The 22774-nt window shown below is 44.3% G+C and overlaps 1 protein-coding gene and 1 pseudogene across 1 annotated transcript; one reads left to right on the forward strand and one right to left on the reverse strand.

Annotated features, from left to right (window-relative positions):
* The window catches only part of LOC108126468 (uncharacterized), an 89225-nt pseudogene that overhangs the window by 13102 nt on the left and 53349 nt on the right, over positions 1–22774 (reverse strand).
* Positions 6826–9246, forward strand: LOC108126490 (glycerophosphocholine phosphodiesterase GPCPD1). Its single transcript, XM_017243095.3, has one exon. It carries the CDS (start codon positions 6971–6973, stop codon positions 9179–9181), a length of 2211 nt encoding a protein of 736 aa, XP_017098584.2. The 5' UTR covers positions 6826–6970; the 3' UTR covers positions 9182–9246.

Below are 22774 nucleotides of genomic sequence, written 5' to 3' on the forward strand. Positions count from 1 at the left end.
TGATGTCTTTGTCTTGGCCAGAAGGTGTCGGGCCATTGTTTCGCAAGGTGACACACCTACCGAGTACCTTTGTTTCCTGGCCGTGATTTACGGCCTGACGAAAGGACCTGAGCCCACCTCCTACGCAGTGTTTGCCCGGCAACCAAAATAATTGACCATATTTATGGACATTTTAGCCTTTTATGTCTTGATGTCGGCATGCCTTCCTTTGCTCATTCATTCGATTCTCATACCGAACAACTATTTTAGTTTTTCGGCCACCGTCCATCGTCCTCCCGTGCCGTGTGCTAAATGTCTAAGCAATTGTTTTAGGCCGTGTTTTTGTGGCACCCGAACTTCCTTCCGTAAGCAATTTCATGGTCATTTTGTGGGCGTTTTAGCTTGAACCATTGTCTTCGGGCCGGCCAGATGCTGCCTGACAAATGTCTCCCCGGAGTGTGAGAATTGGCCGCAAAAAGGTGTCGAAGGCTTGGGGCACTTGGGAGGGAGAGATTTACGACTCATTTGCTTGTAGTTGGCCGGGAAAAAATAACTATATAGTTGGGAACAATTTTACATAAACATTTACAACAGCCGAAGTCCAAAGTTTTCTATGTTGGAGTGGGTTCAGCCGCTTAACCCCTTTCAATTCGTACACCTTTATGAAATCTCCGGTAAAAAAACTCTCTCGTTTCGCAAGCATTTGTATTAAAATGTCAGCCAGACAAACGTGTCAACCTCCGGTGGCAAATGTCAATACAAGGGGTCCAGCTCCCCAGTTCCCGTCAATTATTTTATTATGATTCTCCACTGTCTTTTTGTTTTTTTGCCCAGCTCATTTGTTTGTCATTTGCCGACTAACTGCTCCAACTGCCGGCTAATTGTGGCTGGCTCTTTTTTGCCGCTACTACTGCTGCTGTTAATGCATTTTGATTTTGCAACGAGGCAGAAGTTCGTGATCTGTGGCAATCGCTTGACATTTACAAGGCGGCGGACTTTTGTTCTTAATTAGACGACCGGGAGTCGACTCCAGTTGAAGTCGTACTCGGATTCTGGGTGGTCTTGGCTGATTATCGACGCCGAGCTTAGATCTTTGCCGTCGATTGAGCTGCTTAATGCCATTAACATGATTAAGAGCCAGTGTGGGGCCGGCACTGGGGCGCTGGAACCATGGGGCTCCCTGCATGAATATTTCACTCCATGGTTTCATTCATAACTTCATAGCTTTATAGCCCAGGAGTTCCGATCCGCTAATTGAGCAATTGAACTCTGATCGCAGTCTCTTAATTCGTAATCAAATTGTGCGAACGCAACACTAATCCCCCAGTGGAAGCTTATGGGTAGTACTTTCGGCACTAGTTTCGGACTATCCCGGTCGAGCGGGCTTTACTTAGGGGTGAGTGGTTCCGGGTCGGCCAGTGTCAAAGGTCAAAATGGACGAAAACTTCTCATGGGTCAGCTGGGTGCTTAAAAATAAATCGGGAACCAACTCGATTTCGGACATAGAAAAACGAGTTTAACTACCAAATTTTGTTCCATTTCTTGTACACAATATTTGATCGTGACCTCTGAACTTAGCCGAAAAATCCAGAACGGGCCAATATTTCCAGTCCCTGCCAGAATATAGTACCGTGTGGGAAACAGTCTGGGATATGGCCAGCTGCTTACCGCATTTTTGGAAGAGAAACTTTATCAAGAAAACACGCCAAGATAACCGCGGGCAAACAAACGAATTTGCTTGAAACTTATTTACTCTTAGCGGCAACATTTTTGTTGGCTTTTTGAATATCTCAGAGATATGCGGGATGCCATTCGGATTGCTGCAGCCCCCGGGCGGAATCTAATTTTATGAATGAACCAACTCAGAAGACTCATTATGCCAGAAGGAAGTGCGAGGTGCGTAATGCAGTAACAAGTCAACAAGTAACTAAACTTCAACTAATGAATAGAATAGTTCTCCGGCAAACTAGTTTTATCTGCAGGCAAATATTTGCCGTGATAATAGTGGTGATTACATTGCATCTGGGTCGGGTCTGGGTCTCGGTCTCAGTCCTGAGATGGTTTTTCCACAGGTGAGCTATCTGGTGGGAACACAGACCTTTTGCAGGGGGAGATCTCGAAGTTTCTTGGACTGGAAGCGGAAGTCGGGGGCTAGATAAAAGTGGTTCCGATGTAGAAACATCTGGGGTTTCGTCCGGAATGGATCTGTACTACCCGGGAGCCGGGACCTATGCAAATGTAACTGCTGGTCAGGGCACATCCGGGATCGTTTGATATACGATTTCGTTCAGCCCAGCCGGTTAATTACTTCCTTTAGGGCCAGCTAATCGAAGCTGAATTAAACACCGAATGTCCACTTGGTCGGATTTGCGAAAGAGTTCCACCGGAACAGCGACACCCAATACTCACCCTCGTTTTCGTCCAGGAACTTAATTGCTGAAACCCAATAATTCTCACATTCGCCAACGACTTTGATTGCTCCCTGCGGTTTCCGATTTCCAGGAGCGAAAGGGTTCAAGGCAAGGGTTAGGGTTGATATGGTGACCAATAATATTTAATGGCTATTGATATAAATATTGAAAGTATTATTGAGTCATAATTTGGACTTCTTTGTCCCCTTTCGCTGGACGTGAAATTTGAGTTGTTTGTGGCAGTTCTGATCCCGTGTAATCTCCACTGGCTTATCTTGGCTCGTAAATTACATTCGAACCGCTCAATTTTCAGTGTAACTCTCTGTGGCGATAAAGGCTTATCGGGAATGAGGACTAGAACTGGATCAGACCAAAGGGAGATAAACCAGCATCGGGTTTCAGATCACGGCTCGTAAAACTCGTAAATAAATCAGCGTGGAGGAGCAGTATCACTCCTCTGAGGAGTGATAGCAGAAGGATTTGTCAAGTCTTCATGTCAATGAAAGTTGCCACCAAACCGTCCCCCTTAGTCCAATTAAATTAGTCTTGTATTTACACGGAAATCTTCCAAATTCCATCAACTTTTTTGTGGTCGTTTTTTCCATCCCCACTGGCGTGTAACAAATTCCATTGAGTTTGAGAAATGCACGTCGAATCCCCAACTTCTGGCTTAATATTTGTAGAATCGGCCCCAGTCATAAATTGTAATCTTCCACGGGCGAGTTGTCGCTAAAGATCCTGGCGCATTGGATGGCACTTGGGTCTGTTATTGTTTTTTTAGTACTTGTCCAGATGTTGCTATAAGGATTTGGGCGACTTCGATTCCATGTGTCAATGGAGTGTTTCTTTTTGGTATTTAAATGTCGTGGCTGTCGTTGGGTTTGGTTCTCACACTCTAGTTGTTGTGTAGCTAATTTGTGATTTCTGGTGTTTTCGGTGTTGGATTTGTTTTACGCTTGCCTTGGAAAACCATTTTCCGGCTATTGATTTCCATCGAGTGGATGGATGACATGAAAGTGCTGGGATGATTTATTGACATGTTTACCGTTTCGACAAAGGGGGATTAGTTCCTATTGGGGTTACCGCTTCTCAGGTCCTCCATCGGAAAGGTATCGGTGGACACCTGTTTATCCAGGAGATATCCTGTGGACATCCGGCATCCGTATTTGCGCCAGGACATCCACCAGGAAATTGGACTGCTCCAACGTCACGTAAACATTGTAGAAAATATTATTTACATACTGCACAAAGAAAGGCCCTAAGGAAAGGAAAATCTCGTTCCCAAGGATATTTAACTACACGAAAACAAAGGCAGGAAAACTGCATTTTCCACAGTACTCCCCCAGCTCTGTCTTACAGTGCGCCTGTGCCCAGGCCTCGGTGCAATGAAAGTAATTTGAAGACCGCGAGAAAAACGAGTGGATTATCCACCGGGGAGCTGGCTCAAAGATTTCCAATTCGATTTTCCCACACAGCCTTGGGGAAGCGGGGAAATTAGTCTCTTTATGCTTAATTAGGATTTTGTTTTGAATTTTCCGGTTCTGAAGACAGCAGGAAGTGCTCGGAGCAATTGCGACCCAAGGTTGACAGTTGATCTCTGGCCTACCTGGGCGCATGCTGCGGTTTCTTTTTGTTTCCCTTTGTTTGCCATTTAATTGCACTTGCAACAGCACGTTGCACCTCGCCCATACAAATCTGAGCAAACAGAGTCAAGTGGAAGTGGGAAACCCACATAACGGAAGGAGGCGCAGGACTTCTACCTGCTCTCGAATGCGCAGGCGCAGCATTTGGGTTTCGGTTTCGATTTCATTCCCAGCTGTCACAGGACATGGTCAGGACAGGGACATGGCCGGTGGACAGCACTTTTGGCACTCGTTCTGCGGTTTAGCGAACATGTGTCCGGATTTTGTGCTGCGTCAGTGGAGGATGACCGGGCCGGAAAAAGGGCACACTTGTGACAGGCGTGAAGTGGTTGTACCCACAGAAGGGTTGGAGGAGGTCAGGCCAAATATTGGTCAAGCACTTGAAACTGAAGTGTGGGCCTTACATTGGCAGTGGTTGAGTACCAGTGGTTGACAAATTAGTGTTTTATTGAAAATTATGAGTGCCTAAAATTATTAGCATACTTATTATTTAAAAACCAAAAGTTGAAAAGCAACTGCAGAATATATTCCTAACACGCTGCAGCATCTGCAGTTTTGTTTGGATTTCTTGGCATGTGTCTGGATGGTATTTGATTGCCTCGTTTGCTGTTTAATCGCTGTTGACGCGCATAAATTTCATTTCCCCCACTAAGGGGCCTCATCTTCTGTGGGCTCATCCCCATCCCTATTGATTTCGTGTCACCCCTTTGCAGTTGATTTGTTGGGTAAACAAGCGGATTAGGCACCAGGGAAATTCGAGATCGCCCCAAACGTTGGAAGCCAGCGAAGTGCTGCCCTGATTCGGGTAAGGTGAGATCTCAAATAGGGAAGTGCTCGAAATGGTTTCACTGACAACTGTCAACTCTGGAATCCGGACACAAATATTTCGGGCGACGTTTCTATATTTGGACTTTTCGAGTTTCTCACAGTCGCTACCCCAATAGGAGTCTCTGGAGAAACTACAATTAAAATTTAATTTTAAAGCCAACACCAATTATATTTTCCCCTGACTTTAACTACACCTAATTTCCCTAGTTGAGGGTGCAACCCCCTGTTCTAATTTCTAGCGTGTCCCGTCCGCGATCCTTGTTGTTTTCCCTTGATCCTGTCGCAGGTGGCTCGTTTCAGAGTTTGTTTTTTTATTTTTTGTTTTTGAGGGGACGAAGGCTTGCGTGCCTCCGCCGCGACACAGAGATTTTTCCCGGATCGGTGTACCAATTTTATAGTTTCCGGATCAAAAGATCATTTCCTGCCGGGAATATGACAGGATGCTCGGTTGGCTTTGGTGGGAAAGTTTTGGTCTCGATGGTGGGACAATTAAATATTTAGTCCTTATTATTTGTGGTAAGCTAATGATACCATCAGAGTTCGTACTAAAACGAGGCAAACAGTTTAAGTTTATATAACAGATAACGCGGATTTTTTTTGCAAACGACTTAACTTTATATAAAAGATAGCGCGGGTTTTTTTGCTGCCCTATTGCACCAAGAATAATTAATTTAATTCAATCATTTTTAATGATTCAGTTCCAAAAACTTCTTAGTCGCATTCTAGGAAATTTTGTGTTATCAAATTAAGTTCTTGTGTTTCAGGCTTATAAAAAAGCAACCTGGTCTCATGAGTTGAAATTAGTGCAATTTTATTCTTTGAAGCAGCAATTTGCCATGAGGTCTTACTTTGTTTTACTAATTATACCTTATTTATTTTCAAGTGAGAGGGACCTTTTCTATTATATTTTGAGCTTAAAGTAATACGTTTTTAATTGCAGCCACCTACACAGCTGCTGTGCCGCCCACCGAATGCGGCACACTGGACGAGGCTCAGTTGAGAAACGGAGATATTCTTACCCAACCGAATGAGCACCCGTGGATTGGAAAAATTGAAGATGATCAGAAACTTCTCCAATGTGTGGCAGTCCTCATAGATGCCAGCCATGCCTTAATTCCGGCCCATTGTAAGGACAATCTCCGTACTGAAATAAAGGACATCATTTTCGGTGACTGGAACTTGAGCAACAAAAGCGCGGCCATAACTGATGAAGCCACGCAGAAAATTCCGGTTAAAAAGATTATACTACATCCGGACTTCAGGTTAGGACTCTTTGAAAATAATTTGGCTATTGTAGAGCTAGAGGAAAAGGTGGTCTACACCGACTTCGTTCAACCCATTTGCCTGCCTTCGGTTGAGAATCAGAAGCCCAGTGAGAATCTTACCGTAGTAGGGTTTGGATTTAAGGATCCTTCCCGGTTCATACAAAGTCTGGAAAATGGAAGAATTAAGGTTCCATTTGAGACCAGACCCATAGTAGGGTGTTTAGAAGAAGTGTTTGGAAAAAATTTTCGAATGGGATACACGTGCGGCCACACCAGTCGATCGCCCATTTCGGGATCTGCTCTAATCGAAGCTGTTGGAAACCCCAAAAAATTTCATCTGATTGGAATTGTAGTTTCCGGTTTTTATCAAAGTTATGAAGCAAGACAGATACATGTTAACATATTACCCCGTTTGGATTGGATTCTGAGGAATATCGGCGAATGAGATAGATCTTCATTTTCCCGTGTCAAGCTAACTTTTTACTTTTTATATAAATTTGTAAATAAAGTTCATTTGAATTTATTTGTAGGGCCAAGACTGCCCGCCGTTTAAAAACCTTCGGACGAACTGCGGAATCTGTGGTCGGCCCATGACTGGGAGTGAATCGGATGTTACTTCATCTAGATTCTAGACTCAGGAACCTTCTATCCGCCAAATATTGGTTGCATAGATTGACTTCCGTTAGTAAAAAATTGGTCAAGTCACACTTTCATTGAGCTGTCAGGAAAATACATTAATCTACTGATTTTATATATATTTTTTTCCAAATTGCAACTTTTTACATAGGCAGTATTTTGTGTGGTTTAAGGAGTTTGACGAAATTTCCGTTGCTATTCAGTTACGATGCATCGCTGGTTTTTTGCCAACGAGCGGGAAGAGTGCGAGCCCAAGGTCGAGGAGATCGTCGAAGAGTCTGGGGACGATGATCTCTCTCAGGTTCCTGACGAGGCCAATGTGCCCACCACTGACTGGCCCTTCTGTGTGACCTACCATCGCAAACTAGCCGGTAATGAGTACATTGCTATAACGGGTAACTGTCACAGTTTGGGGGACTGGAATCCCAAGGAGGTGTATATTATGGCCAAGTCGGAGTGCTACGACTGCATGTGCATGTGCCATCAGTATGAAGCTATTGTTACAATTCCGCGAAACATTGATATCGAATACCGTTACTGTGTGGTGGCCTATGACCCTGAGATGGACGAAGTCTACATTCGGACCTGGGAGGCGCAGATCCATCCGCGTGTCATCCGAACCTGCCAGAACATGCTGAAGCTGTGCGACTGCTATGGGCATCCCAATGAAGATGAGACCGATCGGGTGGACCGCGGCTGGGCCACAACCGAAACTATTGTGCATCTGCGAGTCTTCAATGCTCCGTTTATATGGCAAGGACAAAAACAGCGTCTGCTCTACGTCCGAGTCCAGCCGATGTTCGAGGTTCCAGTGCCGGCGTGTGACAAGCCTAGCGACCAGCCCAGGGGTACCCTTAAGGTAACGCGACTTTCCCACTTTCTGGCCGACGCCGAAGTACCTGTTGGGGAGCTTGAGCTAAGGCTGGCATATGTCGAGGCAGTTAACTTGAAGGAAACACGCCCTCTCGCCTTCCAGCCCAAGTTTGGGGTTCGTTGCGGACCTGCCGACATGCAGCTCTTCCACTGCTCCATTGCTCTTCCAGCGGAGACCAGGTACCGCATCGACTTGTACACCTTTGCCAGCAATGCCGGACAGGATGAGCCGCCCTATCACTACGGCTACGGGTTCCTGATGCCGGAGCAACTGGAGGGCTCGGAGGGTAGTGCTCGGGTGAAGATCACGTGTGCCTCCACCCACCGCCCACTGATCGAGATGAATATAAAATACCTGATGATTCGGCCGCTGGAGAACTACAGCTGTGATATGAGCCTCTGCTACGCGCGTTATTGGCGCAAGGGACGCATATGCATGAATATTGGTCACAGGGGCTCGGGGAACACCTACCGCCTAGGTCCGGACATTGTGAGGGAGAACACCCTGTATGGTTTCAAGCAGATGGTGGCGGCCAATGCCGACATGGTGGAGTTCGATGTCCATCTCACTCAAGATGCCCAGGTGGTGGTGTTTCATGACTTTGTGCTGCGATTCCTGCAGCAGCGCTTCCCCACCTTTGATGAACTTCTGTACAATCAGGATCTCATCGTATTCGCCTATGAAAAGCTTAACAGGCTTATGTTACTGTCTATGGGTGGTTCAAAACGAAAGGACCACATTGCTGTTCCTTTGGAGGCTTTTACCTACGAACAGTTGCTGGGAGCTAAGGTTCTTCGCTTCGCTGGCGGGAAAGGATGCGATCTTAACTGCGCCCAGATGTTGGTGGAACAAAGACCTTTTCCACTGCTGCTGGATCTTTTCAAGCAGGAGGACATTCTGCCCACCAAGTTGGGCTTCAATATCGAAATCAAGTGGCCGCAGCTGGACAACTCAAGACGCTGGGAAAAGGGCAGCTTTAAGCCCACCTTCGACCGAAACTTTTACGTGGACACCATTCTGGAAATTGTGCTGCAGAATGCAGGGAAGAGACGCATTATTTTTTCCTCATTTGATGCAGATATCTGCACCATGATTCGCTACAAACAGAACCTCTATCCGGTGGCCTTACTCACCGAAAGCTTGGACTCGGAGGTCCAGTATGCGGACGAGAGAGTCCGAAACTTGGAGATGTCCGTGCAGCTTGGCCACGCAATGGAGTTCTTTGGACTGAGCCTGCACGCGAGCACCTTGCTCAAGTGCCCATATACTGTGGCCTATCTTCAACAGTACCACTTATGTGCCTTGGTTTGGGGCAAACAAACCACAAATCTGGCAATACGTAATTTGCTTAAGCGGTTCGGAGTCGTGGGAATCATTTACGACCGACTTGACCAGTTGGACCAGGCCGGCGAAGAACTGGAGGGCACTGTCTGCACCATCGACTCGGTGACTACGCGGCCCATGATCGAGGAGACAGAGCTGGCCGAGTGGCGCCAAAAGTGCGGTTACAAGAGCAGCTCCACGGAAACGAGCCCATACGCATAGGTTACTTACCAAAACCTCATGCTTCTGTAGCTGGCTAATAAAATCCCAAAGATATAAAGACCAAATCCTAGTGTCCTGTAATCATCCGCCAAAGACAAAGCATTAGGGCATTACACCACTAAGCCGAGAATATCCCACCAGACCAAAGCCAAAGTTACGACTAGTACTAACCCCTTCGCTCACCCCCGTGAAAATTGGCAAACTTTTTTTTTAGCAAACATTCGCTGGGAGGATGATAAGCTCATGTGAACTATTGCCGGGCAGATAAACAAAGTGAAAGGACAATGGACCTAGCAGCAGCCAGGATGGTAGCGAAAGGGTAAAGGCGGTCCTGATTCCCGTTGGGCGGTCAAACGACACGTCCTCGTAAATGATATCCCGTAGCGAATGGGTTTCCTTTATGGCCCGATGCACACTTTGGCAACACTCGCTCACTCACGGAATGACTTGTCCTGAGCCCAACCCTTACGTCTTGCTGGTCCTGCGCGGGTATTAATATCCTTTTGCATATCACTCACACTGTGCCAGAAGACGTTCTCTCAGTGGGATGTGGGTTGGGTTGTTTGGCAACTTCCTCGGCTTCCTCGGGTCTCAGTTCTTAGACTTCCATTCTCCATCATCCTTCCCATTCATGCTGTTTATCATAATTTTTCAATTTAACACCGCTCCTTCCTCCGAGGCACACCTCATATCGCTCTTCCTGGAGGATAGTTTCCAGTGTTTACTTGTGCAAACATCCTTTGACGAACTTTGCCCATTGTCCATACTTTGCTTTATCGGCTTAGCTGTACTTTCGTTTTTGCATTCTCATCGATTCCTTGTCCGTGTGTGTTTGCTTTGGCCAGCAAAAGGACCTCTTCCTACCTCGCAGCCAGCGTCAAGCACTTCCCGCGACCGAAAAGGATGACGTTATTAATGAGCATTTTGACACTTACGTCTTGACATTTGCACAGCTGGCCGTTTGTCTTGGGACTTTTGGCCGTTGTTGCGACTGACCTTTTCAACTATGATTCCCATTCTTTCTCCTGCATCTGAAATAGAAGGATAACAATATTTGACTTGGCAAAAAATTTGGCAGGCGATTGATCGAAATAAGTTTTATAGATTCCATGCAAAAACTAGAGACTTTATCACCAAATATTTGAATATTTCTGAAAGTGATTGACTAAGCTATCCTAATTTTAGTTGCCTGGATCAAGATTATGATTTCCGTCAACATTTGCTTTTAGATTTTATTTAATTTAATATTCCATATTGTTTTTTATCGTACCTTAAGAACAATCAAATTAAAACATAAATCCCAAGAACAAAAACAAACCTTTATTGTGCAGGAACCCCTTAACCCATTACACTTTTAAGCGTCCTGTTTCCAGCACAGGGCAGCTGTCTTCAGGACTATCCGATGACCACCCCACCCCACTCGATGTGCGATTCCAAGCCATTGCATTCCCTTGGAAGGTCCTTTGTCCGGATTGTTTGCCTTCAATTTGACTACAAACCATAATTTATCTTTTCAGACGTGTTGGTCAGCGCGACAATGGCTGGCCAGCGTCAAGGATTATTGATTATGCAAAGTGCCCGCTGCCCAGGACAATGCCGAGAAAAACAAAGGCTTAAGTAAAGAGAGCGGAAGGATTTCGAAGGAGTCTCAGGCTGCACGAAAGGGTTGCTCGACAGGACAGTGGTCAGTGGAAGTTACGAAAAGTCTGTACCGGAATCTGATGGGTCGGGAGCCGGAAAAGTATCCCCTTACAGGACGCAGGACTCTAGGCACAGCGCGTGTGTTTTCGCCTATTAGAGAGATAATAGTTTCTGTCATTCCTCGGCCGTTTCTTCGCTGGTAATGGTCAGTTTCGCTATTTTTCCATGGTTAATTAATATCCAGCTCCGTCCGAGCCCGAGTGTGAGAAAGTGCCACTCCCCCCGTAGGCAGGATGGCAAAAGGTGAGACGTCTGGGGGTTACAGGGCCAAGTTGCTGACGGATGCTGATGGATTAGGTCGAATTAAAATCGAAATTAAGGATCGAATTAATGATGCATTCTATGTTCTGTAACTGTATCTGGTTTTGAAATTAACTAAACTGACCAGATAAACGATGGTCAACAAAAGGGTCGTACCTTTCAATCAAGCGAAAGTAATTCAGAAATCGGAAAGATCTCTTCTAGCTATTCCTATAGGTATGTAGTGAACATCAAAGGAACAATGTAAAGCTCAGAAATCGCCAGACACTTGAGATTTCTCGCATTTAATATAAAAAACAATTCCATTCAAAAAAGTACTTATTTTCGGGCAAAAGTATCTATGAATTCTCATCAATCCAGAGGGAGAATCATCCATTTCCATCGCCTACTGGACCGATCCATAGATGTTTTTCTGGGGCCCCTCCACTCAGAGTCTGTGTTTTTCAAGACAACCGTTGATAAGGAGCATTTTGTTTCTTCGAATGGCTGATAAGCGCCATTTCAAAGAGCCAGTGAGACGGCAGCGGCTGCGAGGTCAGTTGACCTGCTTTTAAGCAACGACTTGTGCACGTCCGTTCATCAAAAAGTGCTTTTGAGATTGCCACCCTCCGTCCGGCACCCGCCAGCCCCTCCGATCCGTACGTCGAGGGCCGGGTTTTGTTTTTCGCTTTGTCGGGCTGTCAATTTTCAGGCAAAAAATGTAAACAAACCGCTCATAGAATAAAAAACTTCCACACGCCTATAATGAACAAATAAATAGCAAATAGCTCTTAGCGAGTATATGCATATGTACGTAGTTGGTGTTGACAGAAAACATACGTCCGGACAGTCTCCGGGCTCGTTATCAGGCCGTAGAGGATGCGATTTGTTGTTTTCGCATAAGGCCTTTAATTGGAGAGAGTTGTTAAAGCGATTAAACTTGCCTCTTTCCGCTGAACTCTTGTCCTGCGGCAGCCACATTCTCTGATCTCTGGCGACATCAATTTTTGGGGTGAACAATTTCAATTAGGTTCACGTTGAACCGCGATTGAGATTAACACTTCCAGTAGTTTGTGATAATGCAGCAATTGTTGTGCAATCGTCGGGCATAAACTCGTTGATTTGCATTCAATTCGCACACTGCGGCTAATCAGCTCCAAGAAGTATGGGACGGATGACGGGATATCTGAGTCCCACGCTGCCAGAGACAAAGGCAGCCCATTGGCGGTGGACAATAGTTGGATATTCATGCGGTATGCCTCTGGCATTAGAATCGCATTAGGGTGCCCACTCACAGGAGCAGCGACACATGCAAGCTGCACTCTGAAAGATACAAGCACTCACACATACCCATACACGCAGCGTACTTCAAGATACTTCAACCGGCGACGGCTGCTGCTTAGGATCCAAACAAAGGCTGCCTTTTGTTGGCTGCCTGGATGGATGGGTTGACATCTACTACTCCACCTCCATCTCATTCTTCTTCTCACCATATCCACAACCGCAAATGACGCAAAATTGTCGCCAAGCAGAGACTCGAAGAGTTTACCCACGCACACTCACACAAGCTGCCATCTCTTGACGAGATAACAAGATGCATCCGAGAGATACGAATGGCCACAAAAATACCGTTTAATGAGGCGCACACAGCTTGACTATTCCTCGGCACCGAAGGCAGCGGGGGAAGAAGTCACTCAAAGGATATTAGCCGGCTGCCTATTCTCATTGAAATCCATTCTATTCTTTCTGCTTTTTCGGGTCTCTTGGCCCATAACTCTTGTAACTTTATTGTTTGACCCCAAAACCGACTCTGGCCAAGTGGCTATAATCGATTGAATTACCCGCTTCCTTCCGCCCTTCTCGACAAGCCCTAAACTCTGGATTTTAGGGCCTCAAATGTGCAGCGTCAACTGGCCAAAAGGATTTATTCCGACTGCATTTCCCCATAAAACTGTTGATTAGAAAGGCCATCATTTTTGGCCATCAGTTGATGGTTTTATTCGAGTAAGAAGCGATGTCAGCTTTTTGCTTCAATTCTTAAGATTTTTTTCTAAATACATTTCAGCTCTGTGGGCAACACTGGCTGGCAGGATAATGCAAATGGGCTGGCTCTTGAGACCCATCTGAGAGGGCCTCTCGGCACATGAATATGTAATTTGGTCCGGACATGAATAAAAGGATGTGTGACAAAAAGCCTCGAGTGGCCATTGAGCAGTTGTGAGGGGGAGGTGTGGCAAAAAAATATGAAAAGAATCAAAATTAAGTGGAAAATTTCCCAGCTCGCCCAGCTCGCCAGTGACAAGTGACTTGTGTCGGCAAAGAAAAGCCAAATTCAAATGCGCTATAAACCTTTTGCGCCATGACAACATATTAAATGAGTCTTAAGCCCTAGACAATGTGGTTTGCGGACAATTTACGAAACACCCCAGCCCCGAAGAGTGGGCGCTGAAAAGTTTAAGCGATTAGCGCAATTTAGCGAAAATAACATGCGAAATTGCCCGCCTGAACGCCTTCTGAATGGCACTTGTGCAATAGTGCGAAAAGGGGAATCCCGCTGAGCTGCTTTTCGAGCCGGGCCCTTAATGTGGGAAAATCATCGTCACTTGTCAGCACACGCCCACCTTGGGCACACCCTCGAACAACCCTCCCGGCGGCACAAAAGTGTTGAATCACAAAGGATCCGGACAAGGGCAATTGTTGCAGATCGAGGAGATCCTCTCATAGCCAAAAGCGGATTGTCCATGCCAATCGTCAGTTGCGTAAAACTCAATGAACACTCAAGTGCCAAAAACAGCAGACAATGGCCAAGGAGGCTGAAATCCGGATACAGATAGAAACTCTGAGATCGCGGATTTCTAATCCTTTCAATGCGCCACTTAAGCCGATCAGGACGAAACCCTTGCGTCCTGCAAAGGGTCCCATGGATGTATCTATAACCTTCAGAAGCGTGCAGACTCCGAGGGCATTCCATTGTGGACCATTTAGTAGTGCGGTTCGTCGGGTGTTTAACCCATTTGTGTCGGGGTTTCCAGCTCACACAACTCACAAAACTCGCCACTCTCAAACTCCGACAAATTAGGGCACTCAGCTTCCATTGGCCTTTGTTCGCCTTTGGTTCTTTTGTCTGGCCTCTTTTTTATTCTTAATGCCCAAGATCAAAATGTTTGCATCGAAGGGTTGATCTTGTTGATCTTGTTTTTCTTTATTTACTTTTTTGCAGAGATCCCTTTACCTCTGATGTGATTTATATATTTGTATATCGACTATCCCGATCTGGGACAGGCGAATGCTGTTTTGAGGACTGCTCCTCATTCGGCTTGACTTTTGCACTCTCATCTTTGGTTTGTTGCACGTGCCGGGATGATCTGGATGAAAGATATGTTGTAGGGAAAGGTAAAAGGATGCAATGTTGGGCAAGGAATTGGCTAATTAACATTGCATAACAATTAGAGAAAGGTTTAGAAGTGCTTACTTGGTCTTTTATTTTCAAAATGAATGAAAAACAGATGGCTTACCATTTGGCCCAACATTGTTCAAATACAATCAAGTTTTATTGCTTCAATAATATTTTTAATTACTTTATAGTTATTTATATTTCGCACTTTCAATTATCAAAAGTGCCAAACTCAATTCAATTTTATTTAAAACCCTCACCTTATCAGCTCTATGTTCATCAAACAATTTTTGAGCGCAATTCAAATAATTCGAATGGAAGGCCCAATAATCTGAGAGCTTATATAAACTTTGGCTGCTACGCAGATTGCCCATTAGGCTAATTATGCAAACATTTGTGAATTTTTACTGAAACGCAACCTCTTGTTGAACACGAAAAATCCGCTGATTGATGGCCGCATTGTTCGGGTTTGTCAGTTTGCCGGAGATGGAGACGGAGCCATGCAGAAACGATTGTCTGGGTGCCCGGAATGGACTCGGATTACACCTGGGCTTGGACCTGGACCGAAGACCGAACAGAGCAAACAGATTATTTTCATAAATTAGACTTTATTAATCATTAAGGAGACAGCGAGGCATCAAGGCAGTAAGGCAGCAAGGTAGCGGTTGAAACTTCCAAGACGGGACACAACCCGAAGACAGTTGAAGGACAACGGGTGCGATGGTCTCAACGGGGTGGCTTGGGATGTCCTGAAAGGATGCGGTCAGGGCTTACAAACTGGACAGTGGTCAGCGCATTGGTCAGTCACGCACGTAATTTCTATATAACCCCTTCGGGACGGCCAGGCGCATCCGGATAGGCAGAGTTCAGAGGTCATCACCGTACTTTTGCCCATTTCTTCTCACAGTCCCGAGCAGCAGGAAACTTAAGACGTTTTCACGACGAATTTTAATGATTTTTGTATTCAAATGAGGCTTGCCCCAACTCGTTTGGTCAGTTCCTCCAGCACCCAGGGGAGTGTCCTTTTAGCGGAAGGACAAGTATCCTGCTGACGGGCCGGATTGGCTCGATGGTTCCCATCCAAAATGGCCAATGTCCCATGTTCGGACTTTGCTAACTGCTAACTCTTTTTTTTTACTTTTTTGTTGGATCAAGGGGTCAATCCGAAAGGGCAATAGCTGATGTCCAGGGCGCATGTGTTGAGTCCTGAAAAGTAGCCATTTTGTGGCGAGGACCAAGCGAAATGAAATAAATCAAAGTAAACTATATTTTCAATGAAATTTTTGTGGCGCGTTGGTTTCTGTTTGGCGCCAATATGTTATGGCAGATGAAAAAAATCTAAAAAATTATAGGGAATTTTTTATTATGTCTTCAAAAAGGCACTAACAAGTAATTGCCTCTTCCGGTGTGGAAGTATTCTTTCCTCAAAGAAATAGACTCTTCAGGTGAACTTTGTCGTTGACTCGTGTGGCCCATTAACAACTTTTTTTAATTTTATTTAAACGGTATTTGGCCAGGTTTCTTTTTGGAGCCAATTCAACTTTACACACAAGTTTTATTTAACACTTTTTATGGCACTTTAACTGCTGGCCCGCCGCTCTTTTTACGACCTCCACTTGACCGTGCCACCTTGGTTAGTTTGTTGACACCTGCAGCTCAATTTTGGATTTCCCAATGCCATGAAACTAGATCATAAGATGTTACCGGGGCTGTCACTCTTTGGACTCTTTAGATTTCAACTTTGAACTAAGCCGTAATCTGTGACTACTGTTTGAAAATCCACGCCACTTCCGGAGGCTCCGAGCTCGTTAAAATCCTTGATTTAATGAAGATAAATCGTAGGTTGATATTCATTATCCACAGAAACCATTCCCGAACGGGATACTGTTTGGGTTTGAAATTTCACCTTTTGACATCGGCGCAGGATGTACTCGCAGGACGTACCAGTACCAGTGTAAGATGTAAGGAGCGCTGCGGCCACGGTGACATTTAAATTAATAAACTGCCAGCGAGTTTTTGGGCCGTAACAGGCGCGTAACTGCAGTCAATTATTCGGCCGAAAATATCCTGTTTCCAGCATCCAGTTTCGGCAGCATCGTCATTATTATTATTAACACTTTTCACGGCTACGGGCTCGCCACTTGAACTTGGTCCGGGTTGGTCCTCCTATTGTGTTCCTGTAATGCTATATAATTACACCATCAAGTTGACTGATGACACGGAATGAATCTTTGTCGCTCCCTTACACAACATGGCACTCGCAGGCCGAGGGAATCTGCATAAAATCATAATTTTTCTTCAGCCCAACCCCTCGGCGACAACCCTTGCCCGATTTAGGGATATGGGTGAACATGTCCTTTGAATTGACTTTCCCTCGATGGCAAAGTATTGTAATGAGATGCAACATTCTGCAGTTAAAATTCTTTCAAATACAAAGTAGGTTTTTGCATTCTTGACTTTCAGTTAATGTTCTTTGAATTATTCCTTTATATCTGGCTCACAATTGATCTGCGAACGTGTCCCATTGATGGGGCATCCTGCCCAAGCCGTCATGAGCTAATCCCAGGCATATGGATGCCTGCTAATGCATTTCATCCTCGCCCCGATCTGTCATGGGGCACAATCGAAGGTGTCAAAAATTTTGACACTTCAATTTCTTGTGCTCGCATAACACGAGACAAATGAGCAGCGCGTGTGTTTCCTCATTGCATTACTTGCGAATATCCTGCCAGGAGTTACAGGAGTCTATCCATATGTGGCATGGGAGTTCTGGTGTGTGTGTAGGTGCAGCCGTCGTCTGTCAGAACCGTCTTGTCATGCATCAAAAAAAAAAAGCAGAAAAAGTAGAAATGAAAAAGAGGAACGAAGTCAAAGCAAACAGAATGAAATGGCAGCGGGAAAAATTAAATTGAAAATTTCAACACACACTGTGGTAGGGGGGCGGACAGGATGGCTGCCACCAGGTTGCCACAGTTGACTCTTTTGATAAACAAACAGACAGCAGACAGAAGCCCGGCGAAAATGTTGATTACAGTCAGCGAAGAAAAGCCAGCAACACAAACAGGACACTGAAAATAAAATATTTCTTTAATATGAAAGACTTAAAAACCAATTTTGTAAACTTTCTACCTTTTTTAAAAAAACCTATCCTTGAAAATAATATGAGAACTGAGAAGATTATTAATGAAGAGACCCATCAGAAAGAATATTTTTTCAAGTGGACCAACAACGGCACACGGCGACATATGAGACCGCTGCTTCCGCCTTTGAGTCACACAAACCCGCCAAAGGACATGCGCCAAAAAAATTGAAAATCATAAAAAAAAACAAGAAAGGGAAGCTTACTTTGGACGGAGCCGAAGTTGACATACCCTTCCGGGTGTATGAAATGAAAAACATATATGAAAAACATGAAAGAACGGTAATTTCCGATAGTTCAGTTATATGGCAGCTACATATAGGATATAGTCCCATATATGGCCCACAGTGATCTCTATATCTTCCCCAATTCTCATCCGATTCCCAAGCGGAGTACCTTAAACGATTTCTGGATCGATTCTCCACCATTCTGCATCAAAATCCTGACACAAAATATTTGTCAGATTTTTTGTCCATTTTTCATGAGGGATCCCTTGAAAATGGGGTTTTCCCCTTTAGGGTCCACAGGGATGGCTATATCTTCCCCAATTCTCATCCGATTCTCAAGCGGAGTACCTTAAACGATTTCTGGATCGATTCTTCACCATTCTGCACAAAAATCCTGACACAAAATATTTTTCAGATTTTTTGTCCATTTTTCATGAGGGATTCCTTGAAAATGGTGTCTTTTCCCTATATGGCCCACAGTGATGGCTATATCTTTCTTAATTCTCATCCGATTCTCAAGCGGAGTACCTTAAACGATTTCTGGATCGATTCTCCACCATTCTGCATAAAAATCCTGACACAAAATATTTTTCAGATTTTTTGGCCATTTTTTATGAGGGATCCCTTGAAAATTAGGATTTTCCCTATAGGGTCCACAGTGATGGCTATATCTTCCCCAATTCTCATCCGATTCTCAAGCGGAGTACCTTAAACGATTTCTGGATCGATTCTTCACCATTCTGCATAAAAATCCTGACACAAAATATTTTTCAGATTTTTTGTCAATTTTTCATGAGGGATCCCTTGAAAATGGGGCTTTCCCCTATAGGGTCCACAGGGATGGCTATATATTTCTCAATTCTCATCCGATTCTCAAGCGGAGTACCTTAAACGATTTCTTGATCGATTCTCCACCATTCTGCATCAAAATCTTGACACAAAATATTTTTCAGATTTTTTGTCCATTTTTCATGAGGGATCCCTTGAAAATGGGGTTTTCCCCTATAGGGTCCACAGGAATGGCTGTATCTTCCCCAATTCTCATCCGATTCTCAAGCGGAGTAACTTAAACGATTTCTGGATCGATTCTCCACCATTCTGCATCAAAATCCAGACACAAAATATTATTAGTATTTTTGTCCATTTTTCGTTATTGGATCTCTTGAAAATCCTATAGGACCCTAAGGTCCAAAGGGATGGCTATATCTTTCCCAATACTCAACCGATTCTCAATCTCAACGATTTCTATATATGATTAAATTATAATACTCTCTGTAAGGGTATGAAAAGCGAAATGAAAGCATCTGAGGAAATGAGAGAAGCGAAAAAAATGAAATAAAAATCCATTCGCGACTCGAAACTTTCATGTGTATCCATGTCAGCTTGGCTTTTGTGCCATTCGGAACGAGTTGTCAAATAAAAGCCCGAGCAGCCGGCAAAAAAGGACCAAAAGCGGCTGGAGCTACAGGATCGTTGACTTGGCTGGCAGCCATCAAAATGGCGTCTGGCCTGGCAAGGACTTTAAAAAGCTGCTGGGAAATCGATGTGGAAAGTCAGCTGCCAAGCTGCCTGGCAGCCGTGTCGCCGTTTTGAATGTTGCCTCACCTGTCGCAGGACAAACAAATTTTAATCAAAATAAAAAAGAGCAAAACAGAGGAAAAACTACAAATCACATTTCCTGTGGCAACATCCACTTCCTGTTTAGCATGGAAATCTCCCAGTCACCGCTTCACACGCTGGCCGTTGCCGTTTTGACAACTGCAGCCGCTTTGAAGTTGCATGCAGCGCATTTTCTGCTGTGTGTCACTTAATTGTCAGTAAGTCAGTCAGCCAACAAGGCGGTCCGTCAACTTGGTCAGTCATGCACTCAATCAGTGGCAGGACACTTCGTCCTGGCCAGGACACTGCCGCAACGCTGGTGCAGTTCACCCCCTGTGACTCCTACTAGTCCTGATGAAGTGCACTTTTCGCGGTTCCCCTCCAGGAAGTTGGACTTCCTAAGCGGAACCCTCGACATTATCCTTCCATGGGAATGCCAGGACTCGCGGGGTGGCAACAGCACCAGGACCAAAGTTTGTAATCAGCGATTGTGGCTGTAGTCCTTTGTGGTTTACGTTGGCAGCTCCTAATTGATGCAGTTAGTGGAGTGCTGTGACTGGAACCCTTTAATTGCTCCTATAGTTTTGAGTAGATTTCAGAAAGGATAAACACTTTGTTTAGGGAAGTGTTTAGTGGGAAATAAATTTCGGAGGTAAAAACTTTAAAAATAACTACGGTTTTAGAAGAGGTAATCAAACCAAGCTGTGATGTAAACCAGAAATGGCAAAATTCCATTTCTACAAAGTAACACAATATTGTCAATTAAAGTTAACGATCTTTTTATGCACACCCATTCAATTTTTACTGACTGTATAAGACCAAGCTATTGTAATCTATCTGTTTTTTATGCCATTACAAGACACCAATTCGATGATGCCCATCACTTGTTAATCATGCTTAATGCCCCAAAAAAACCAGACCGCACCTGCTGCCACACCCCCAGACCACCAATCCGCGGCTCTGGGCGATGCTTAGCTGGAATAAATCTACCATAAAGATGCCTGACATTATTCAAAATACCAAAACTACAGATTCCCCAAATGCCAGGCAGCTGAGAAGGAGGAGCTCAATCTGGAGGATGATGGGCAAAAAAGGCAATAAAACTTAATGCAGACGGGGGAGCCGCGGGATCGTGAAGGCACAAACGACTTCATTTTATCTTAATGTGCTAATAAATTTCCCGGAGACGAAATCTCCGCCAAAAACCAAATAAATTTACTAATACCAAAATTAACACACTCGAGACTTGAAGGGAAATGGAGCGCCAAGCAGTTGACTGAGTGGCATGCGTGGAATCGAAGAAATGCAATTAAGGCAGCCAAATCATCCAGAGAACCAGCCCGCATTCGGTCCTAAGTGTTTAAGTAGCTAAACGCCTGACAACTGGAGAAGTTATGGCCCGGCCTGCAGTTCCATGTTGGCGCGTGCTCCGCACCCACATCTTCTCCCCAAAAACGATTCTGTCATCGCCCATGGAAGGGAATGAGATGGCACGGGATGATCTTCATCTAACCGGAAAGAAATCGCCACTTGAGTTGGCGCTGACAATTCCACCCCGAAAGGAGGTTCGCTCCCCGAATGAATTGCCCTAAAAGGGTTCATGCCTCTAGCTCGTAAATTTGATAGAGCTCAAGTGGCCAACTGGCACCTGAGATTGGGATTCAAAGATCCCCAATTCATTTCGAATGGTTTTCGAAATTACCGAACTTTGATAACTTGAGTTTTATGATCGTTTGATGGAAAAACGTAATTAATATGACATTTATGACTCCAACAGCTGGAGAACTTCGACTTGAGGAATCCAGATTCCCTTCAGGATTAACGGTCAGTACTAGGCTATTTTTCATTTGCCTCCTTTCTGGTTTCTTGGGCTGGGCGCGCCTTTCAAGCAGTCGCCACCCCTAAGAAATGCAATCTCATATGCATTATTTTGCATGTCTGGCGATCTGAGAAACTCAAGCGTAAAGGTCAAAAGATCAATGTTGACAGAGCTGCAAGGGGACGGCGACCGGCCGTCGACCAGAGGGGTTGGACATTTTCGAAAGAATTTCTATAGTTTTTCCGGCGTTAATGCTCTGATTTACTTTTTGAAAAATTTATGCGGCATTTGCATTTGTCCATTGTCCAGTTCGCTGATTAGGCGTGAAGTTCGGGATTTGAATAAGAGTTTTCCTTGGGTTGACAATATGCACAAAATGCAGTAACATTTTCCTGTTTTGGCGGGAAAAGAAATTGTAGAAAGTATACCAACAAGAAGGAAAGACCAAATTCAACTCTTGGGTTAATAAATTATTTAAATAAATCAAGGAAAATATCTTCTAAAATTTCGGATGGTTAAAAAGTGTTTAGATAATGAGTACTTCGATTCTTGAAATCCTTTTTATAAAAGAACTCAAAACCCAAGTTACCAATGTCTTGTAAGATATCTTTTAAAGATAGCAAATATAATATTTTATTAAAAAATTCACGAATCCAAAGAACAAACATTTATATAAACTCCCAAGAATCTCTCAAACTTCTAGAACTCGAATAAAAAATAGGTCAATATCTCCTAATTAAGGTCACTTTCCTCCCGGCTCCCTGGACCATCAATTTCTTGCCAAACAAACAGCCTTACAACACGTTCCGCCTTATTATGACCATGCGAACAAAGACCAGTAAAAAATAGAACAAATCTTTACCACCCCAGCGGGGATACCGAGAAAAAATAACACTTAAAAAATTTGCAAACATGTTTTGCATACAGCCAACCGATCATCAAATATTCGCATGCAGGCCGGGTCGATGGCGCTGGGAAAAGAACGCAAATCTTAGGTAAATTTTCACCCAGAAGACAGACAAAGCCGAGAAAAGATCCGGAGTGCAACCACCGATCACGAACGCAAGAATATATCCAGCTGCTTGGGAGACCCACGTCACGATCTCGATCGGGACAGATCTTTTGTGCAGAACTGGAGCAAACAAATGCGAGTGCGAAAATCTACCCCATAATCCCAAAGAAAAACCCGAAATTAAGCTACGACGAACAATGGGGAAATGGGTAGGGAAATTCGTATATTTATTTGCGTATCGAAATGTGCAAATTTTGTTACTTTGAATAAATCATAAATCTTTTTTTGGGTAAAAGCAAATTTAAATTTCGGACATTGTTATTTGTGGAAATATTTCCAGAGGAAATATAGCAGCGGAAACAAATATTTACGCCATATACTACCAACATCACCTGTCCAAATCCAGTCCAAACACAATAATTGGTGTCATAAAAGTTAGTTAAATCATATTGGACGTCACTC

This window comes from Drosophila bipectinata, chromosome 3R, assembly GCF_030179905.1.
Source record: "Drosophila bipectinata strain 14024-0381.07 chromosome 3R, DbipHiC1v2, whole genome shotgun sequence".
NCBI classification, from domain to species: domain Eukaryota; kingdom Metazoa; phylum Arthropoda; class Insecta; order Diptera; family Drosophilidae; genus Drosophila; species Drosophila bipectinata.

Coding starts and splice junctions, on each gene's coding strand:
- LOC108126490 (XM_017243095.3), top strand. CDS start 6,971: ATGCATCGCTGGTTTTTTGCCAACGAGCGGGAAGAGTGCGAGCCCAAG.